This window comes from Amaranthus tricolor, chromosome 11, assembly GCF_026212465.1.
Source record: "Amaranthus tricolor cultivar Red isolate AtriRed21 chromosome 11, ASM2621246v1, whole genome shotgun sequence".
Lineage (NCBI taxonomy): Eukaryota > Viridiplantae > Streptophyta > Magnoliopsida > Caryophyllales > Amaranthaceae > Amaranthus > Amaranthus tricolor.
In genome coordinates this window covers 23,331,353-23,349,632 of record NC_080057.1, presented here as the reverse complement: position 1 = coordinate 23,349,632, position 18,280 = coordinate 23,331,353, and the positions used below count along the sequence as shown (strand labels likewise).

Genomic DNA, 18,280 nt, shown 5'->3' with positions numbered 1-18,280 from the left:
AAACCTCCCTACTAAAAGGCTGTCCCCCACCTTCATCAATCTCGATACTACTCGTCTAGTGAAATATTTTTTTAAAAAAATATAAATATTTCTAATTATACACAAAAATAATAAAAAGTTTAAGAATGAAATACGAATCAAAATCTAAATGGGGCTAAAATTATGAGACAAAGGCACTAACAAATTAGAAGAAAGAAAAAATAAAGAAAAAAATTGTGTAGGGATATTGTCCAACAATAAAAAAATATTTTGAATGAGTAAAACAAATCAAGATAACAACAGTTACTTTTGTGAGAAGAAATAGATGACCTCAAAATAAGAAGTTCATATTCTTATTTTTTACTTTAATTTTAATTTATATTAATTGAGTTATTTAGTCCATATATCTGATGCATCTTTTGAAAAGACAATCTGATAACAATTTATTTAATAAAAAGTAATTTTAAATGAGCAGTACAGAGTAAATAGCAGTATAAATACTCTTCTTATCCTCATTTCATCATCATACTTTTCATTTCACCAAACAAAGTTGACAACTACTCTCTTATTACCTAATCTTACAAAAAAAACACCCAAAAAACCTTAAAGTAATCACAAATATTAGCATCAATATTGAGCCTTAATTAGTGAAGAATGTGTGGAGGTGCAATATTAGCAGATATAATACCTGGCAATAAAGGCAGAACTATCTCTGGTTTTGATTTTTGGCCTGATGCTTTCTTCTCTACTTCTGATAATTCTACCAAACAACCAAACCGTCCTCCCAAATCCCCACTTTCCATTTCAGGTAACTAATCCTTTTCCTCACTCCTTTTTTAGATTTTCCTCTTCAGTTTTCACCATGTGTTAGGTGTCCAATCGCATTGTTACAATAGTTTCTCTGATATCATTGGACTAAAAATAGTTTGCATATTTTATACTTCCCCTACCAAAATTATTTCTCCGCTTTCTTATTTTATATTTTACGGCTAGTAAACGAAAAACACATAGTTATTTAGAATTTTGTTTTATTTGTTCGACGCATATTTTTGTAATATTAAATTTTTATAATTTTTAATTATATATAATTCGAGATTTAATTAATTTAAAAAAGCGTAAAAAAATGTTTGAATGCAAAAGTAAAAAAACGGAGGAAGTAAGTGATTAGAGTCCTTCATTTTATTGTCGTACGGTTTTGGTTCTGAAATGATGTGCACCTTGTGTTCTTCTATGCACTCATTTAAGTGAATACTAATAAATAATACTCCATTCTATTCTTTTAGGTATTTCATTTGATTTTTTATTATTTTTTAGGTGCTCAAATAGAATCATATATGTAAGAGAAAATCGTAAAGTTTTTAAATTTTTATAGGTGTAAAGTGAGGTTAGTAAGCGTAAAGGTTTAAAAAAATTAAGTTTAGTAAGGATAAATTAATAAAGTTAACATATCCCAAATAAAAATAAGACATTTAAAATGACTTAACCTAATAAGAAATGAGATACTTAGAGGGAATAGGAAGGAGTATAATTAATATTCTTAATTATTTCATTTAATAACCCTAACTATAACCCATTATTTTTTAATTTAATTCAAGTTAAATCAAAATGCTTTTTGATCCTTAAAATATTCTAGACTTGTGTGGAGGAATTCATGCATTTGATCCGATTTTGGGTTAACTATTTTAGATAGTTTAAAATTGAGTGTTATGTGAATATTAAATTTTACATAATTGTAAATTTGTTTTTAAGTTTAGTTAAATTAAATTCAATTATAAAGTCGGTAAATATTATATTGGATATATTTTAAACACCGCTGCTCTTATATAACACTTGACTCTATCCTTGTTAATCGGCGGCCTTGATTTTACAGGTAATGGGCAAGAAGAGAAACGCCCGAAAAAACAGAGGAAGACCCAATACAGGGGAATCAGACAACGACCATGGGGTAAATGGGCAGCTGAGATCCGTGACCCGAGAAAAGGCGTTCGGGTCTGGTTAGGCACTTTCAACACTCCTGAACAAGCTGCTCGAGCTTACGACAAAGAAGCTCGTAAAATCCGTGGTAAAAAAGCCAAAGTTAATTTCCCAAACGAAGAACAACAACAACAATCCACTAATTATCAACCAAATTACTCAGCTTCTTCATATCATCATCTTCAACAAACCCAGAATTTCAATTACCCAACAAATTTCAACCAAATTAATCCGTATGGGTCATCATTAAATGATGAAAAATTAAGTGGGTATAACTCAGAATCTGTTTATAGTACCCCAAATTTGATGGGTATTAGTATTACCCAACAGATTAAAGGAGAAAATTGTGAAGAAGAAGAGAAAAAAAGGATTGTTGTTGAAGAAGAAGAGGAAAATGAAGTGCAGAAATTGTCTGAAGAACTTATGGCTTATGAAAATTACATGAAGTTTTATGAAATTCCATATATGGAAGGTCAATCTTGTATTATAGCTCCTCCAATGGCGTCTTCTCAAGAAGGTAATCCAATTATGGAGCTTTGGAACTTTGATGATCTTCCTTCAAGTGCTGCTTGAATGAATATTGGGATTGAGGGTTATTTTGCCTTTGTATAAATTTTGATTATTGTTTTTTTATTTTTTATTGAAATTTTTATTAATGCATTTTATTTTTAGTGAGAAAAATTTAAACTTAATTTTTCTCATGTGTTTTAGCTTTTAATGCATGTATTAAAGTCAGATTAACTACTTTAATTGATGAATGTACTTTGTTCTTGATTTTTTCTTATTTATTTTGTACAGTTTTCAAAGTAAAATTTAAGTTTTAATATTTTTAAATATATATTAAAAAAATTATATTTTCTCTATTTCTTTCAAATGTTTCATTTGCTTATGGATTGTTAATCATCAGTCACTCTTAATTTGTATATTATTATTAATCTAAGTATTAAAATATAGTTAAATGAGATATTATTTGTTTCACCTTAACATAAGCTTTATTAATATCTGGTTTTTAAAATTTTTAATTGTATACAATTATCGCTACTAAGTATTTAATTAGTATATTGATAAATGTGTAAAAAGCAAATCGGACATTTAAAATGAAATAAAGATAGTATAAAATGTATAATGTAGTAAAAATTATACATCAAGATAAATTTAATCTTATATATGTATTAAAAACCTTAATTAAATTGTTCTCTACTTAGGAATATTATAAACGGCGAACAATATAATTGAGGGGATATTAGTTTGTAGTTTTTTTGCAGTTCATGGATGTGAATAGTAAAGTTAGTATTTTTTCTGTCATTTATTTTTAAATTTAAAATAATATTTAGTTTAGTTTCAATTAGATTATTTATAACGCCCCAATCAATGCCACTAAGGAAACTTTGTAAAATTAAAGACACATGGAGGCAATGGATGTTCAAAGATTCCTATTCAATCCAAAAAGTGTATATGGCTACCTTTCAGCTACAACCAAAGACGAACTGGAGTGTATTGGTCTGGAACAGAGTAGCTATCCCACGAGCCTGTTTTTGTTGTTAGCTCATGGCCTTGGAGAAACTGAAAAGCAAGTACATACTCCATTGTATAGGTGTCACTCCAAATGATTTATGCCCTCTGTGTGCCGAAACAAAGGAAAGCAACCAACACATGCATTTTGAATGCCCCTTTAGTCAGAGATGTCTAGATGAAATCGAGAAGTGGAGGGGCGTTAGGTTCAAACATATAGTAAGTATGAACTTTCGGAAGTACAAACTTAAAAAAGTGCAGCAGCAAATTATGAGCGCCATATACACATTCGTTGTTTATGCAATCTGGAAGAGTAGGACATTGCTGTTCGGGAAAATCACGTTCAAATCCCCCATTCTGTCGTACTACTGGTTAAAGAAGAAGTTGATCTGCGTCTCAAGATGCTACAGGTTCAAACCTATAGTTACTGTTATCTTGACTAGTCTTTTGTCTACTAGTTTTGTATAGGCCTTGATGTATAGTTTCTTTATGCCATATTATGGCTTTTTGATATAGCGTTTTATCCGACTTCAATGCACGTGAAGAGTGAGACTGGAAAACCCTTCATAGAAGGTGGGCTTAGTTTCCATACTGATGCAACTAAATAGGATAATGCTACATAGTTTGGGTTGTATAAACCTTTACTCAGGTGAATGGAAATGAAAATTCGCTAGAAAATTAGATTATTTATCACTATTCACTTTCTCTTTTTTAAAAATATTGATTTGGTTTTCAATTAACCATTTCTTCCATTATCTTGCAATTCTAAAAAAAGGTATCATAAAAAATTAATAAAACAATTATACTAAAATTCTACTTCATAGTTCATACACAAGAATCTAACAAATCTTTATATAACTATTTTTTTAAGGTAGTGTCTGGAAATATAGAATTCATTTGAAAATAAGGAATTTTAATTTGGTATTTAAATTTAAGAATTGTAAATGACACCTATATATATGAAATTTGTAAATTTTGATACTTGACTCATTTTATATTATTGTTGGAATTCTATGGAATTGACCCAATTCTAACATTTTTAAATTAAAAATTTGCCAAACATAATATTTAAGCCAATTTAATATTTGAAAATAAATTTTAAATTGCCAAATATACCATTATATATTTTCTTGTAAAGTAAAATAAATTAGTGGAAAAAAAAGGAGCCGTAATAACAAGGTGCGCTCATAGTTTTTGGTTCAAGGCATTTCTAATATGCCTTACAAATCTCAGCCTTATCCGCGCACACAGGTTTAAAGCGTGTGGTTTTCGTCATACACGTTAACCTTCGCGGTTTGTCATTTTTATCTGTCATGTTCTAGAAATCACTAGACGCAAATTATTGGGACTAATACTAAATTATTACCACATCCAAAATATTCGCCTATGGAATTAAATAATACATACTTAAAATATACTTAATGCTCATTGAAAAAAGTATTTAAAATATCTACTTATAATATTTTTAATGTCTAACGAGAAACTTAGTCTACTTACCATATCTTTAATGCCTACTTGTAATATTTTTAATATCTACTTACAATATACTTAATTTCCATCAAGTAAATACTTAAGTACTTACAATATTCTAAATGTCTATTTACAATATTCTTAACACTAATTATTAAATGAGATGGTCTCACAGTGAGACCATTTCTATTGGGCTGACCCAGTACACACATATTATAATTTTAAAATAACCACTTTTTAGTTATAAAGTGATTATTTATAACTTTAAAACGATCACTTACGATCTTAAAGTAATCAATTAAAGAAATGGGCTAATATATGGGCTCACCTCATGGTGAGACAGTCTCATACAAGACGAGTTGTATTCTTAATGCATACCGAAAACTTACTCTTTATTTTCCTTTTAGGGCCAATCCAATCAGCCCAATTAGAGATGGTCTCTCAAATAGACTGTCCCTTATAAGAATTTGTGTTAGAATATTACACTTTTAATTTTTTGATTCTATTCAAAATTGGTTTGAAGATTAATTGAACATTGATGGATTATAATTCGTAAATTTCTTATTTGTAAACATAAAGTTGAAAATAATTTCATACTTTGACAATTTTGAAACTCAAACGTTTTGACTTGTCTTTACAATATTTATCAATTTTTTCAATTTCACATTATTATTTTTATCGAAATTTTCTAATTATGAGGTCAATTAAATCATGTCGCCCATGCTGACAATTTGGGGGTCACTTTTTGTGTGGCTCGTACAAGCAGTTGAGAGTGTCACATGTATGCAATGCCCAAAACTCTTAAATTCTGCTTTTTATTGCAGAAGATTAGGTTAATAAAAGTCAATAAAATAAACATCAAAATCTAGCGTAGCCAAGTGACGCCCCAAGCAGCTCTTGTACTTCCAAGAACCAAAATTTATGGGCATTATTAAAATTCACAATTCTTTTTATTTTGTCGACACTCTGTATATATTTAATTTTCAAGATTGTTTCTGATTACTTTTCAAACCTTCAATTTCTAATATCTCTCTAAAAACTCTTTCCGAATACTCATTGAACTAAAACAAGCTAAAACTAAAAATCGAATTACTGTGGCAAATGAAAATAATTACCAAAATGATAAGTTAAGTATCAATAACAATCGTTAATTTAAAAAAAATGCTTGTGTTGAAATTTGATACATGTTCACTTTTTAGGCTATAACTTTTAATAGAAAAATCACATAATTGCAATGTATGCGGCATTAGAACCTAGATTTCAAGATCTTTCCCATGATATATTATATTCCCGATTCCGATAACTAAGCGAGAAATGACAATCATTTAAAGTTTGTTTGTGCTGATATTTGATACATGTTCAATCTTGTGGGCATAACTTTTTGAAGAATATTGTATTAATGCAAGGTTCGCGTCATTAGAAACTAGACTTCGAGAGCTTTCCATCGACATATATACCCAATTTCGACAATCGAGCGAGAAATGACGATCATTTAAAGTTTGCATAGATTTTAAAAATCTAGTCGCGCGCGACCAGACCGCAGCATGGTCGCGTAAAACGCGCGACCGAACCACGGTATGGTCGCGTAAAACGCGCGACTCCACCGCAGTCCGGTTGCGCGCGACTGATGTTAAAAATCACTGCAAACTTTAAACGGTTGTCATTTCTCGCTCGACTGTCAGAATTGGGCATATAATATGTCGTTGGAAAGCTCTTGAAATCTAGATTCTAGTGCCGCAAACCTTGCATTAATACAATTTTTTATAAGAAGTTATGCCCAAAAGATTGAACATATATCAAATTTCAACACATGCAAATTTTAAACGATCATCAGTTCTCGCTCAGTTATCAGAATTGGGTATATAATATATCATTGGAAAGATCTTGATGTCTAGGATCTGATGCTGCAAACATTGCAATAATGTGATTTTCCTATCAAAAGTTTTGGCCAAAAGAGTAATCATGTATCAAATTTCAACACAAAACGTGTGATTAGATTTATTTTCCGATTAAATTTTTTTTTCTTTTTTTCAAATTAATATTTTTTATTTTAATTTAATTATTATTAAAAAATTTATTTTAATAACTATAATGGTTGATTTTATATTTAAAAATAGATTTAAAGACATTTTAGTAATTTCAATAAAAAAGTAGTGGCGACACAATAAAAAAGGTGACGAACTTTAAGTATCAGGAGATTTTACCACGCAATTTATTTTGGGTCCCAAATGTCTTGGATCACCTTAAAACCTTTTATTTTAAAGATTCAAATATAAAATACACAAAAATATACTTAAAACTTAAAAAACATCATACTTATATATTAAAAAGATTATCTTGTGTTTGGACGTAAAAAGTTGCATGTCCTACATCATACCCTATTAAATACTAATGCAATGTTGTCAGAGCGCTCAGGTTCCCTGACGCATGTGTGGAAGGCATATATACTACTCGTATGTTTGACAAAGTCAAAGCTCATTTTTCGAAGTGCGTATTGTACCAATATGGACTTATGTAGGGCATCCCCCATTGTATGACACAAATACTTCATTAACATTCAAAAAGTGTTTCAAGCTACAACATTCATTTATAACATAAAAACTACTACAAAACTTTTTATTCGTCAATAAATCAAATAGACTACACGATATTACTTTTTTAAATTTACTTTATGATCCTCCCTGTTTTTTCGCTTTTTTACATGGTAAAAAATTTCATCTAAGTGCTTTTGCAAGCCATCTTTGCTTTAAAGCTTTTCATTCTCTTCATCGAATTTCATAATGATATCTTTTTGCCATTTTGTGCTCTCTATATCAATGCACCAAACACAACTACAAGCAATTGCTTCATCACAAATCTACGGACATGCAACATAGCAATAAAACGGATCAAAATTGCTCCATTCCTGTCACAGTCAACATCATAATTACAATCACATTGAAACTCCTCTAATCACATTGAAACTCCTCTTCAACAATATCAATATTCGGCATCTAACCACAAAAATCAATTAATTAAATTAAAAACTATATCAAACCACTAAATCAAAGATCATCAAATAATTACATTAAAATATAAATATTTTATAAACAAATTTTTGAGAAATAAAGGAATCAGAGATATACTTCTATATTTCAATTAAACTTGTAATCACCATTTGTTTTAAGATAATACTTTTGAATATATTGAGACTTTGGGGCGGATCGGTTATTATAGAAATCGGTATGCAGTTCGCAACAACGAACTAAGTAACGACTTGTTAGAGCAGTCACAACGATAAAAAATGTCAAAGAGCTTTTTGTTCGTTGTTAGTAACATCGAATAAAGGACCTTTTACGATCAAGCCTTTGTTCGCTGTTAGTAATAACTAATAACAAATAGAGGTTTGACCATATTTGACTAACAACTTCTTTGGTTCGCTAACAACAAACAAAAGACTCCATGACATTTTTGACTTTTGCAAACGACCATATGTTTGTTCACTGTTAATGACAGCAAACAAAACCAAACCACAAGCTTCGATGTGTAGACACTTATTTTAAATATTCTTATTCGAATTGCTAATTTTGAAATTTTTTTTCCAGCTCGTCTTGTATGAGATCGTCTCATGCATCATGAAACAAATCTATATCATTAGCCCATTATTCTAAGCGATCACTTTAAATTTATAAGTGATTACTTTAAAACATTAAATTAATATTGAACCAATCCAATAAAGATAATTTTATCACCACAATGTCTCAAATGAGAATTTGTGCTTTTTTTTTTATTTTTTTTATTTTTTATAAATGGCCTAATTTTTTTTTTATAAATAGCTTAGATGACTAAATCCGTCCCTCTTAGCCACTGTTTGTTATTGTTTAATGTCTTTACTTATCGCTCTTTACCTCCTTCTTTACTTTTATCTTTACTTTTATTATTTGTATGTATTTTATTTATTGTATATTTTTAGTTATTTGATTACTATTCATGGTTAACATAGGTTGTAAGTTGTAGGTTTCTGGGTAGTTGCAAGATTCTCTTTCTTTGAAGACCCTTTTGAAGCCAAAGGATTATTTGACCGCACTCTTCTCTATGGGTATGAGCTTCCGTTTTTCTTCCCTTTTCCAGACCCTAACCATAGTTTTTTATAAGCGAGATATACTGAGTATAATGATGATGATGAGAAGTTATGTTATATATGTACCCAACGAAATGTTCTAGCTTTGGGCCCAAGGAAAAGATAAAGTACAACATTGACTAAACCCAGCCCAGCCGAATAACCTAACTAAAAATAGCACCTGTACCCCAAACCCTAATTCTGTAAACCTATCGTATAAAAGCTTTTCTTTCAGATTTCTCCTTTTTCTAGCAGCTCCGTCACACACAGAGGGAGAGGAGAAAGAAAACCCGGCAAAAATGGTGAGTTTGAAGCTTCAGAAACGGCTCGCCGCCGATATTCTCAAGTGTGGTCGTGGCAAGGTCTGGCTTGATCCTAATGAAGGCAGTGAGATCTCCATGGCTAACTCTCGTACGTTTTCGCTCTATCAATATTCATAACATTTTACTTTCATTTCAATCTATTTTATGTTCTTGATATTCTCAAGTATTTTGGATTGTAGACGCTTAGATGTAGCTATTTCTTTCATTTTTCTGATTATAATTGGAGTTCAAAATTTTGAGTTTGTAATGCTATGTTTTACTGGAAGAATGGTTGCTTAAGTGAGATCTTTTGATCAATATCGGCGATTTTATTCCGCGATGGAGCTGCAAAGTTTTTGTTGTAATATATTATGTTTGGTCCATTCGGCTAGTTTTTCTGATATTTTGGGTTTATTCTAAAATTCTAATGGTGAAATTAGGATTACGTTCTTTGAAAATGGCAGGTTGCTTGCACTATTCTGTTTAATGGCCTATTTTCGTAGACGATTGTGTTTTATGAGGAATTATAATTGGCCTATCCTTAGTTATTTAGCTCTTCTATTTTCAAGATTGACATTCATTTATGTTGCTCGTTGTTGTGATTCCACTATAAGATTGTGAATAGTTACTTTTGATTTTAATTAGTGAAAAATGATGTTTGTCTTTATTTTTCTTGTTCAACGAAAAGATTTTGGTACAAATTAGCTGATTCTCGGAGAATAATGTACAGGTCAAAACATTAGGAAGCTGGTTAAGGATGGATTCATTATCAGGAAGCCTACCAAGATTCACTCTAGGTCTCGTGCTCGCCGCATGAAAGAGGCCAAGAGGAAGGGTCGTCACTCTGGATATGGTATATTGCTGCTTATTAATATTTATTTGTTAATGCATTTGGAATTTGGTTCAAAACCTGCATTGATTGTTCAATGTTTTATTGTGTGCAATCCTGTTGTAAAATTGATCAGATCATTGGCAGTTTGAATGATAAACTTGTAACTTATTCATCAAGTTGGGTAGATCATAGGCAATTTTGTAATCTATTCATCAAGTTTGGTAGATCATAGACCATGCAAATGACGAGATGCAGTCATTTGACATTCCTTGTAGCTATATTTTCTGTAACTTATTTGCATACTTGATAAATAGCATTGAGTTGCTAGCATTTCTTCCGTTCCCTCTTTGGTTTATCATGTTTAGGGATATATTGTCACGAGATAGCTGATGAGTTGTGACTATGTTATACTACTTAAAAATTCAATTTGATTGCTTATAGGTAAGCGTAAGGGTACTAGAGAGGCAAGGTTGCCGACCAAGGTATTATGGATGAGAAGAATGAGAGTTCTTAGAAGGTTGCTCCGCAAGTACAGGGAGTCGAAGAAAATTGACAAGCACATGTATCACGACATGTACATGAAGGTCAAGGGTAATGTGTTTAAGAACAAGCGAGTACTTATGGAGAGCATCCATAAAACTAAGGCTGAGAAGGCTAGAGACAAGACTTTGTCCGACCAATTTGAGGCCAAGCGCGCCAAGAACAAGGCTAGCAGGGAGAGGAAAATGGCTAGGCGAGAAGAGCGTCTGGCAAAGGTAATTTTGTTGTATGAATTATATCTACTGGTGTAATCTAAAATTTTTGTTCTATATTTGCAATTTCTTGTGACACTTGTTAATTAAACTATTTTCATTGTTGTTCAGGGACCGGGTGGTGAGAGTGCACCCGCACAACCTGTAGCTGCTGCACCTGCCGCTGCACCCAAGCCACAGTAAGTTGATTACGGCTGAGCTTTTTCAATAATCGCACCCATAATCCGTATTCAAGATTGTATGTAATATGGTTCTTGTGATTTACAGAGCCCCCAAGAAAGCAAAGAAGTGAAGGGACAGAGATCAAAACTGACAAGGAAGTTTTAGGGTTAGTCTACGACTTTACGTAGACCTTGTTATTTTGTCAACATAGTACTATTTTTGCAGCTGATATGTTTTGTGGATCTTTTTATCTTGTGACTGAGATAGAGGTACTTGATAAAACCTTAGTACTTGGTAATGTATTACTTTCTTTACATGTTAAAATCGTTTTTATTATAACCATATTCATATGTGCATATATGATATGTCCGGACATGATTCCTTCGAATTGTGAATTTGGTTAATCATGGTTTTGTTTTTTTTTATTCTTTTGGTAGAGAGGATCAATTCTAGTGATTGAAAAGGATATGAAGTGAGCAAGTGAAATGATTAGACTCTGTAGATGAGATGAGGAAATATGATAAATATGCAAGTAGAAATTAACCTAAGAGTAGGCTAAGATGCAAGTTTTAGGAATACAATAAAATGGCTAGATATAAATATAATAAATGATGCATGTAGGAAATTTATCAGATTTATTCGAATGGAGGAAGTAAATTGTGCACGATTACTTTTTTCGAATTGAGATTGGTTGTATTTAAGATTGAGTGGGTCGATTAAAACCTTATCATTTATGAAGCAAGTCTAACTTGGTTGAAGATTAAGTATTTAAGATTGAGTTGGGTTTTGTGTTTGCATTTGTGTTTAAATGACGTTACATATTTTGATATATGACGTGCTTGCCCAGGTTTGGAAACGAATTTGGCTGATAGAGATTATGTTGAATGAGCAGTTGTATATAACTAACACTAAAAAATAAATATATTGACATTATTTACTTTAAAATTGCATACTGATGATGCTATTAACTGCATTTTAGTTATATTTTCCAATCAAATAAAAATACGAAAGCTAAATGTTCTTATTCCATGTTTCCTATAAAATTTCTTATTAGACTACATGAAGTTAAATTTTTTTTTTTTTGAGGGGACATGGAATTATAATTTCTTTCCTCTTTCCTCTCTTGATGAAGAATTCAATGTGTGTCACTTGTCCGTTCAACAAATATGGATGAATGATTATCAAATTGTTTTTCTTAGTTGTATATTAGTAGATCACAAATTCTTACGAGAGTCTTTCTTGAGAGATTATCTCTAATTGGATTAGACTATTATATATTTTTTTAAAATATTATAAGTAGGCATTTAGAATGATGTAAGTAGACATTTAAGTTATTGAAGTAGACATCAAAGATACGGTAAGTAAGTATAAAGGATAATGTAAGTAGACATTAATCTATAATGGGGGTTTGAAATACATTTCTCCGAAAGACGGTCTCTCAAAACGCTAGCTGTATAGCCGATTTCATTTTCGATTAAAATTTGGATATTATTGTTACTTCAAATTAAATTTGAGATTTCATATTGGATTAAAATTTTGATATCATTGTTGCTTCAAACTAAAATTTTGATAAAGGTTGTTCATTCGAGTAAGACCCATACTTATCCGAGCAGAGATCAAAATAATTAGTTGAAGAGTACACTGCCTTACTAGAATAAAAATAAAAACACATGTGAACATTATTTGACCAAATACAAAAATTTGTGTACAAAAATATGGCAACAAGTAACATCATAACATAATTGTTTAATTAAATCAAAATAATTAGTATATGTCAATTTTTATTCAACTTTTTATTCTCCATTGCACTTTAATTCCATCATCATCATCCAACATTGTTCACAACTTAATACTTCTATTAATTTTGACCTTTTATGATATTTAGGATTAAACTACTTGATAATTAGGTTTTTTTTCTCAAATTTACTTTCTTCCCAAAATTCCAATTTCATGTATCCCATTAATTTCAAATCTTGTATAACGCCAAGTGGGATAGCCTAAAAATTATAGGTATTTTTTTTTTTACTAAAATTGTAATACTTTCTTGATTAAGAAAATAGGAAAACTTAATGCCCTTACCTTTTCTAAGGGAATCTATTTAAAGCTTTTATATTGTCAAAATATAGAAATCAAATTTCCTAAAAATCCTCTCAACATTCAAATTCATGGTTGTAATTACAAAGAAAAGGGCATACAAAAATAATCAATATTAACGGAGTAGAAAATCAATATTTATTAGTTGGCTATCTTAATTATACATCTCAAAATTAGTAAATATTTGGCTTCTTATTTCTATTTGTTTTTATCTTTTTGTTATTTGGTGATAAGAAAAAACAAAAAAAAAAAATGGGCTCCAGTAATAATTTAACAAGAAAAAAATTATTTTTTGTTTTTGGGTTGGTTTTCTTTATACATGATCTTCAAACTGCCAAAGGTGCTGAACAACCTATTTTTGATGTCACAAAATTTGATGCCAAGGGAAATGGAAAGCCTGTATACACTGAAGATGGTGAAAATGCCAATTCATTTGTAAAGTTCTCTCTTGTCCTTTCTTCCTTTGTTAATTATTGTTAAGAATCCTCTACATATAGAAAGAAAATGGAAATTATTTTTTTTTTATAGATTGTAAGAATTGAAACTCTTTATTATAAAGGGGAAGGGGATGATTTTTAATTAACCATTAGGCCAATCTATAATTCTTGCGTATTGCTCTTAGTAATGTGTCGATGTTTTCTTTATAATTTGGTCCAAATAAAGGAGTAAATCTTGAGTAATTATGGAAATTAGGTTATGTCATGTTCTTTGTTTGTTTCAATTTCTTTATCATGATTTTAAATTATAAAATTTGGGAAAATTTAATATAATTAAACCTCAATAATCCTCATTTACTTAAATTATACTCAACAATTAATCGATTAACTTAATAGAAAGTCAAATATTAAGATTATATTATAATCGGTTTAAAAGTTATTCAATTGTTCAATAGCTTTGTTAACATTTGCCGGAATAGGATCACATGATCGATTTTCACCTAGTTTTTCCGTTCTTTTAGCCCGTCTTGTAATAAAAAAACTTATTTTTCATGAAATAACCTATATTTGCCAGAATAGGGTCATATAATCGATTTTCACTTAGATTTCCCCTTCGCTCAGCTGACAATGTCATGAATAAAAACTTGTTTTTCATGATAAACTATATTTGCCGGAATAGGGTCATGTGATCGATTTTCACCTAGTTTTCCCTGCTTTCAGCCTGCCTTGTAATAAAAAAAACTTATTTTCATAAAGTAACCAATATTTGTCGGAATAGGGTCATGTGATTGATTTTCAATTAGATTTCTCCTTCGCTCAACCGACAATGTAATTATAAAAAATTATATTTTTCATAAACTAAGCTATATTTATTTGTGAATATTTGATTGATACAAAAATGTAGGCATTTATTCAAGCATGGCAAAAGGCTTGCAATAGCATAGGACCATCAAAGGTAGTAATTCCCACGGGAACATTTGTGGTAGCACAAGTGTTATTTTCTGGGCCATGTCAATCAGAAGTAACTGTTGAACTTGAAGGAAAGATTACAGCTGATCCTGATCCAAGTGTTTTTCCTAATCAAGAATTAATTGTTTTCCAACTTGTTGAGGGTGCCAAATTAACAGGTACTGGCCTTATTGATGTTAACCAGCCCCTACAACCATCTGATCCTAATAAGGATTTTGTCTTTATGGAAGTTATGCCTGTAAGTCACTTCATTTCTTTTTTTTTTTTTTTAAACTTTTTCTTTAAGACTTGCAGTTGATTTTGGCTATCAAATTATGATTCTGTTTGGCAAATGGTTGTTATTTCGAGTTTTTGGCTGAAGCTGTTAGGTGGTTTGACTAGTCAAAAATATTGACTGATAAGTCAAATATTTACGCCGGTTGTAATTAAGTTGGCTGTTATGGAGACGTTTAGTAAATAATATTTGTTGAATGTTGGCTGTTTATGAGAGAAAATATGGGTCAAAAAGTCAAAAATAGATGAAAAACCTACTCATGGCCTATGTTTCTTGGACTCGGGTACTAATGGTGGATATTAGTATATGTTCAAGTATTGGATACGTCTAAATATTCAATTTTACGCCTAAAATGAAGTGTCTAAGTGCTATACCATTGTTCGAACATAAAGAATCAAACACGGGTACATGAAGTAAGATAAAGAGTACGAATAACAGAGCTCAAAAACTCGGTAGCTTTTTGATTTTCGCAAAAGTCCGTTTATCAAGCAATAAATCATTTATCACACACACTACTTTATCTCAACATCATAAATGTCTTCCATCTAAGACTTTGGCTTAGACGAAATCGGATAATCAAATGTATACAACCTTTTTTTCGTATGCAAATGTAATGTTATTTCTGATTGATCTTAATAGCAAATATCATATCTAACTTCATATTATAAATATATAAGTAGTACACGTGATCAAACAAACCAATTTACTGTAATATACAGTGTCACATGAGTTGCTAATCTACTAGCGATTTGCGAATCAAAAAATGTGAATTATGATCGGTTTTGAGCTATTTGTGGGCAAATTTGAGCGAATCGTGAGTTCAAAAACTGAATCAGCTAGCGAATTATGTTACACTCATACATTGTAATTTGAAATCAAATAACTATAAATCTATGACTATATCGAGATTTTGGCTGATTGATGGTGTTTGAGTGCAGAGTATTAAGTTTAGCAATGCTACAAATTGTGTGGTGGATGGGATACATTCATTGAATCCATCAGCATTCCATGTGCTTGTTGAGAATAGCCATAACATATCTATTGTCAACAGCAATTTTGATTCTACAACTATTAAGCCTGATACTCATTCAAATGCAATTTATGTAAGTGGTTCAAGTTTGGTGGCAATCACCAATACCCAAATCAAATCTGGTGATGATTGCATAACAGTTTCTGGTGGTTCAGCTGATGTTTCTATTTCTGGCATTACTTGTGTTGCTGGAAAAGGAATCAGGTATAGTCATTTATTTCCTTTTTTGATACAGGATAGGCCTAGGAAAAGCGAAAATCAAATTCTTGTCTTTTTTGGAAAAGTAATACATGTTAGGTCGTGACAATTCTTTACATAATTATCCCATGGGCCCACTTATGCGGACACACTTATAGGACACCTGCGGGCTCGGGCTCACAAACCCATGGGTAATGAGCGTTTACTTACACACACTTGATGTGATCCACTCTTAATTCCTCAAAAGTGAAGGGTCATTCCTGACCATATGCAACGGCCCAGAGTCACCTAATATCTGAAAATCATAGTTAATGAAAGACACTTAAAAATTTGCAATTTATGATTAGTTTTTTTATCAATTAAAAAGTATATAACACATCCACATTTATGATGATAATTACAATATACAGGGTCCATCTCTGTTATTTTTAACAAACACCTGTATAAGTTCAGAATCGACCTTCATAGAGGGTCCATTTCTTTCAGTTTGTCTAGGCCCATAAAATGCGAGGAATGACACTATAAAATATATGGTATTAGGAAGATTGCTCACAAAAATATGCAGGTCAACAACTCACTAAGTTAGTGACGTGAGATTTTTCTCACATGTAAAGTATTTCTAACAATGCACGCTCCAACTGAAATAAAACCCGATTCTCACAATTATTTCGAGCTTACCATGATGGACTCTAACTACTGAACTTGTTTGATCTTTGAATATAGTGTGGGATCCCAACTAGATGGTTTTCGGCCGGACTATAATGTGAAAGGGGTGATCGTAAAGAATTGTACTTTTAAAGGGGCAGCATATGGTGCAAGAATCAATGCTAGACAAACTGATAAACCTAGTGAAATATCCAACATTGTTTTTGAAGATTTAGTGATGGATCAAACCCTTAATCCAATTTCCATCAAACAAGATTATCTCCCCATACCAGATAAGGTACATCTTCATTTTTGTCATGTATATTATCTCCATAAATTCGTCGAATGTATAAGGGTCGGTTTAGTAATTGACTCTTGATCGAAGTTATTGGTTGGTTTAATCTGCTCTGATAAGTTTATTGTTATGAAAGTGTTTGTTAAACTTAATTGTTAGTCGTTGGTTGTAAAAAGGTAGATAAAAGGTTAAAAGCTAATGAAAAAAATCTACTCTTAACAACTTTTTGATTTTGGCTTAAAGTCAGTTTTTTAGCTAGCTTAAAAGCATTTACAAGTCACTTTTTGTACTGTTTGACCAAAAAAAGTAACCGTTCGTTTTTCAATTGATGCAGCCAAATTACGCAAAGATTACAAATATAAAGTTCAAAAATATAAAGGGTACCACAACAACAAATGCAGTTGTAGCTTTTGCTTGTAGCAAAGTGACTCCTTGTGATGGAGTTGAAGTATCGGATATTAATTTTAGCTTTACAGGAAAACCATCTATCATTGGAAAGTTACCTAATCTTCTTTCAGCTAATTGTGCAAATGCAAAAGTCACATTTAGTGGGGCCCATCAGGGCTTAAACTGTGCTTAAAAATTTATTTTAATCCACTAAATTATGTTATATTATAGCTACTTAATTTTGTTGAGATGTACAAGTGAAAAAAGAAGTTGAGGTAAAAAAAAAAAAAAACACTATTTGGTATTATACATACTCAAGCAAATCTTATGATTAATATATATATATATATATATATATATATATATATATATATATATATATATATATATATATATATATTAAAAATTTTGAGTAGGAATCGACTCTTGTACATGTTCTCTTATAAAAATATTTGTATACAAAAGTGATCTCGAACCTAAATAACACCTAAATCGTTTACTAGTTTTAATTTAATTTATAACCATATTTCAGATTTTATTTAAACATTACATATTTATTATTAATTTAAAATATTTTTGTTTTTTTAAATTTCTATACTTATATTTTTTTCTTTTTATATTGAAGCTTAACTGAAAAGTGTTGGTATAAAAAAGGAATAATGATAAATATATTTTGCTAATAATAAGGAAGGTAAAGGGTTGATTAGACACAAATTCAAGGAAGACATACAATAGGACTAAAGCTCAACACTAAGGTGTTTGGCTAAATATAATACATTCCACAATTTTAGCTTATTTTGATATAAATAAAGAATTGAATGGTTAAATTAGTCAATGCTAATGTTTGGTAAACTTGCTGGTTGAAAAGC

General features: G+C 30.6%; 3 protein-coding genes across 3 annotated transcripts; all 3 read left to right on the top strand.

Moving 5' to 3' along the window:
- The first annotated feature begins 489 nt into the window (after window positions 1-489).
- On the top strand, window positions 490-2,797 carry LOC130827494 (ethylene-responsive transcription factor ERF113-like). Its single transcript, XM_057693225.1, has 2 exons — window positions 490-787; window positions 1,850-2,797. Exons 1-2 carry the CDS (start codon window positions 634-636, stop codon window positions 2,524-2,526), a joined length of 831 nt encoding a protein of 276 aa, XP_057549208.1. The 5' UTR covers window positions 490-633; the 3' UTR covers window positions 2,527-2,797.
- A 6,370-nt stretch (window positions 2,798-9,167) lies between these two features.
- On the top strand, window positions 9,168-11,424 carry LOC130827493 (60S ribosomal protein L19-1). The gene is made up of 5 exons (XM_057693224.1): window positions 9,168-9,445; window positions 10,067-10,189; window positions 10,610-10,923; window positions 11,032-11,099; window positions 11,188-11,424. Exons 1-5 carry the CDS (start codon window positions 9,334-9,336, stop codon window positions 11,210-11,212), a joined length of 642 nt encoding a protein of 213 aa, XP_057549207.1. The 5' UTR covers window positions 9,168-9,333; the 3' UTR covers window positions 11,213-11,424.
- Window positions 11,425-13,188: 1,764 nt separating this feature from the next.
- LOC130827492 (exopolygalacturonase-like) lies at window positions 13,189-17,725 on the top strand. Its single transcript, XM_057693223.1, has 5 exons — window positions 13,189-13,611; window positions 14,518-14,820; window positions 15,795-16,090; window positions 16,808-17,027; window positions 17,359-17,725. Exons 1-5 carry the CDS (start codon window positions 13,429-13,431, stop codon window positions 17,602-17,604), a joined length of 1,248 nt encoding a protein of 415 aa, XP_057549206.1. The 5' UTR covers window positions 13,189-13,428; the 3' UTR covers window positions 17,605-17,725.
- Window positions 17,726-18,280: the final 555 nt, after the last annotated feature.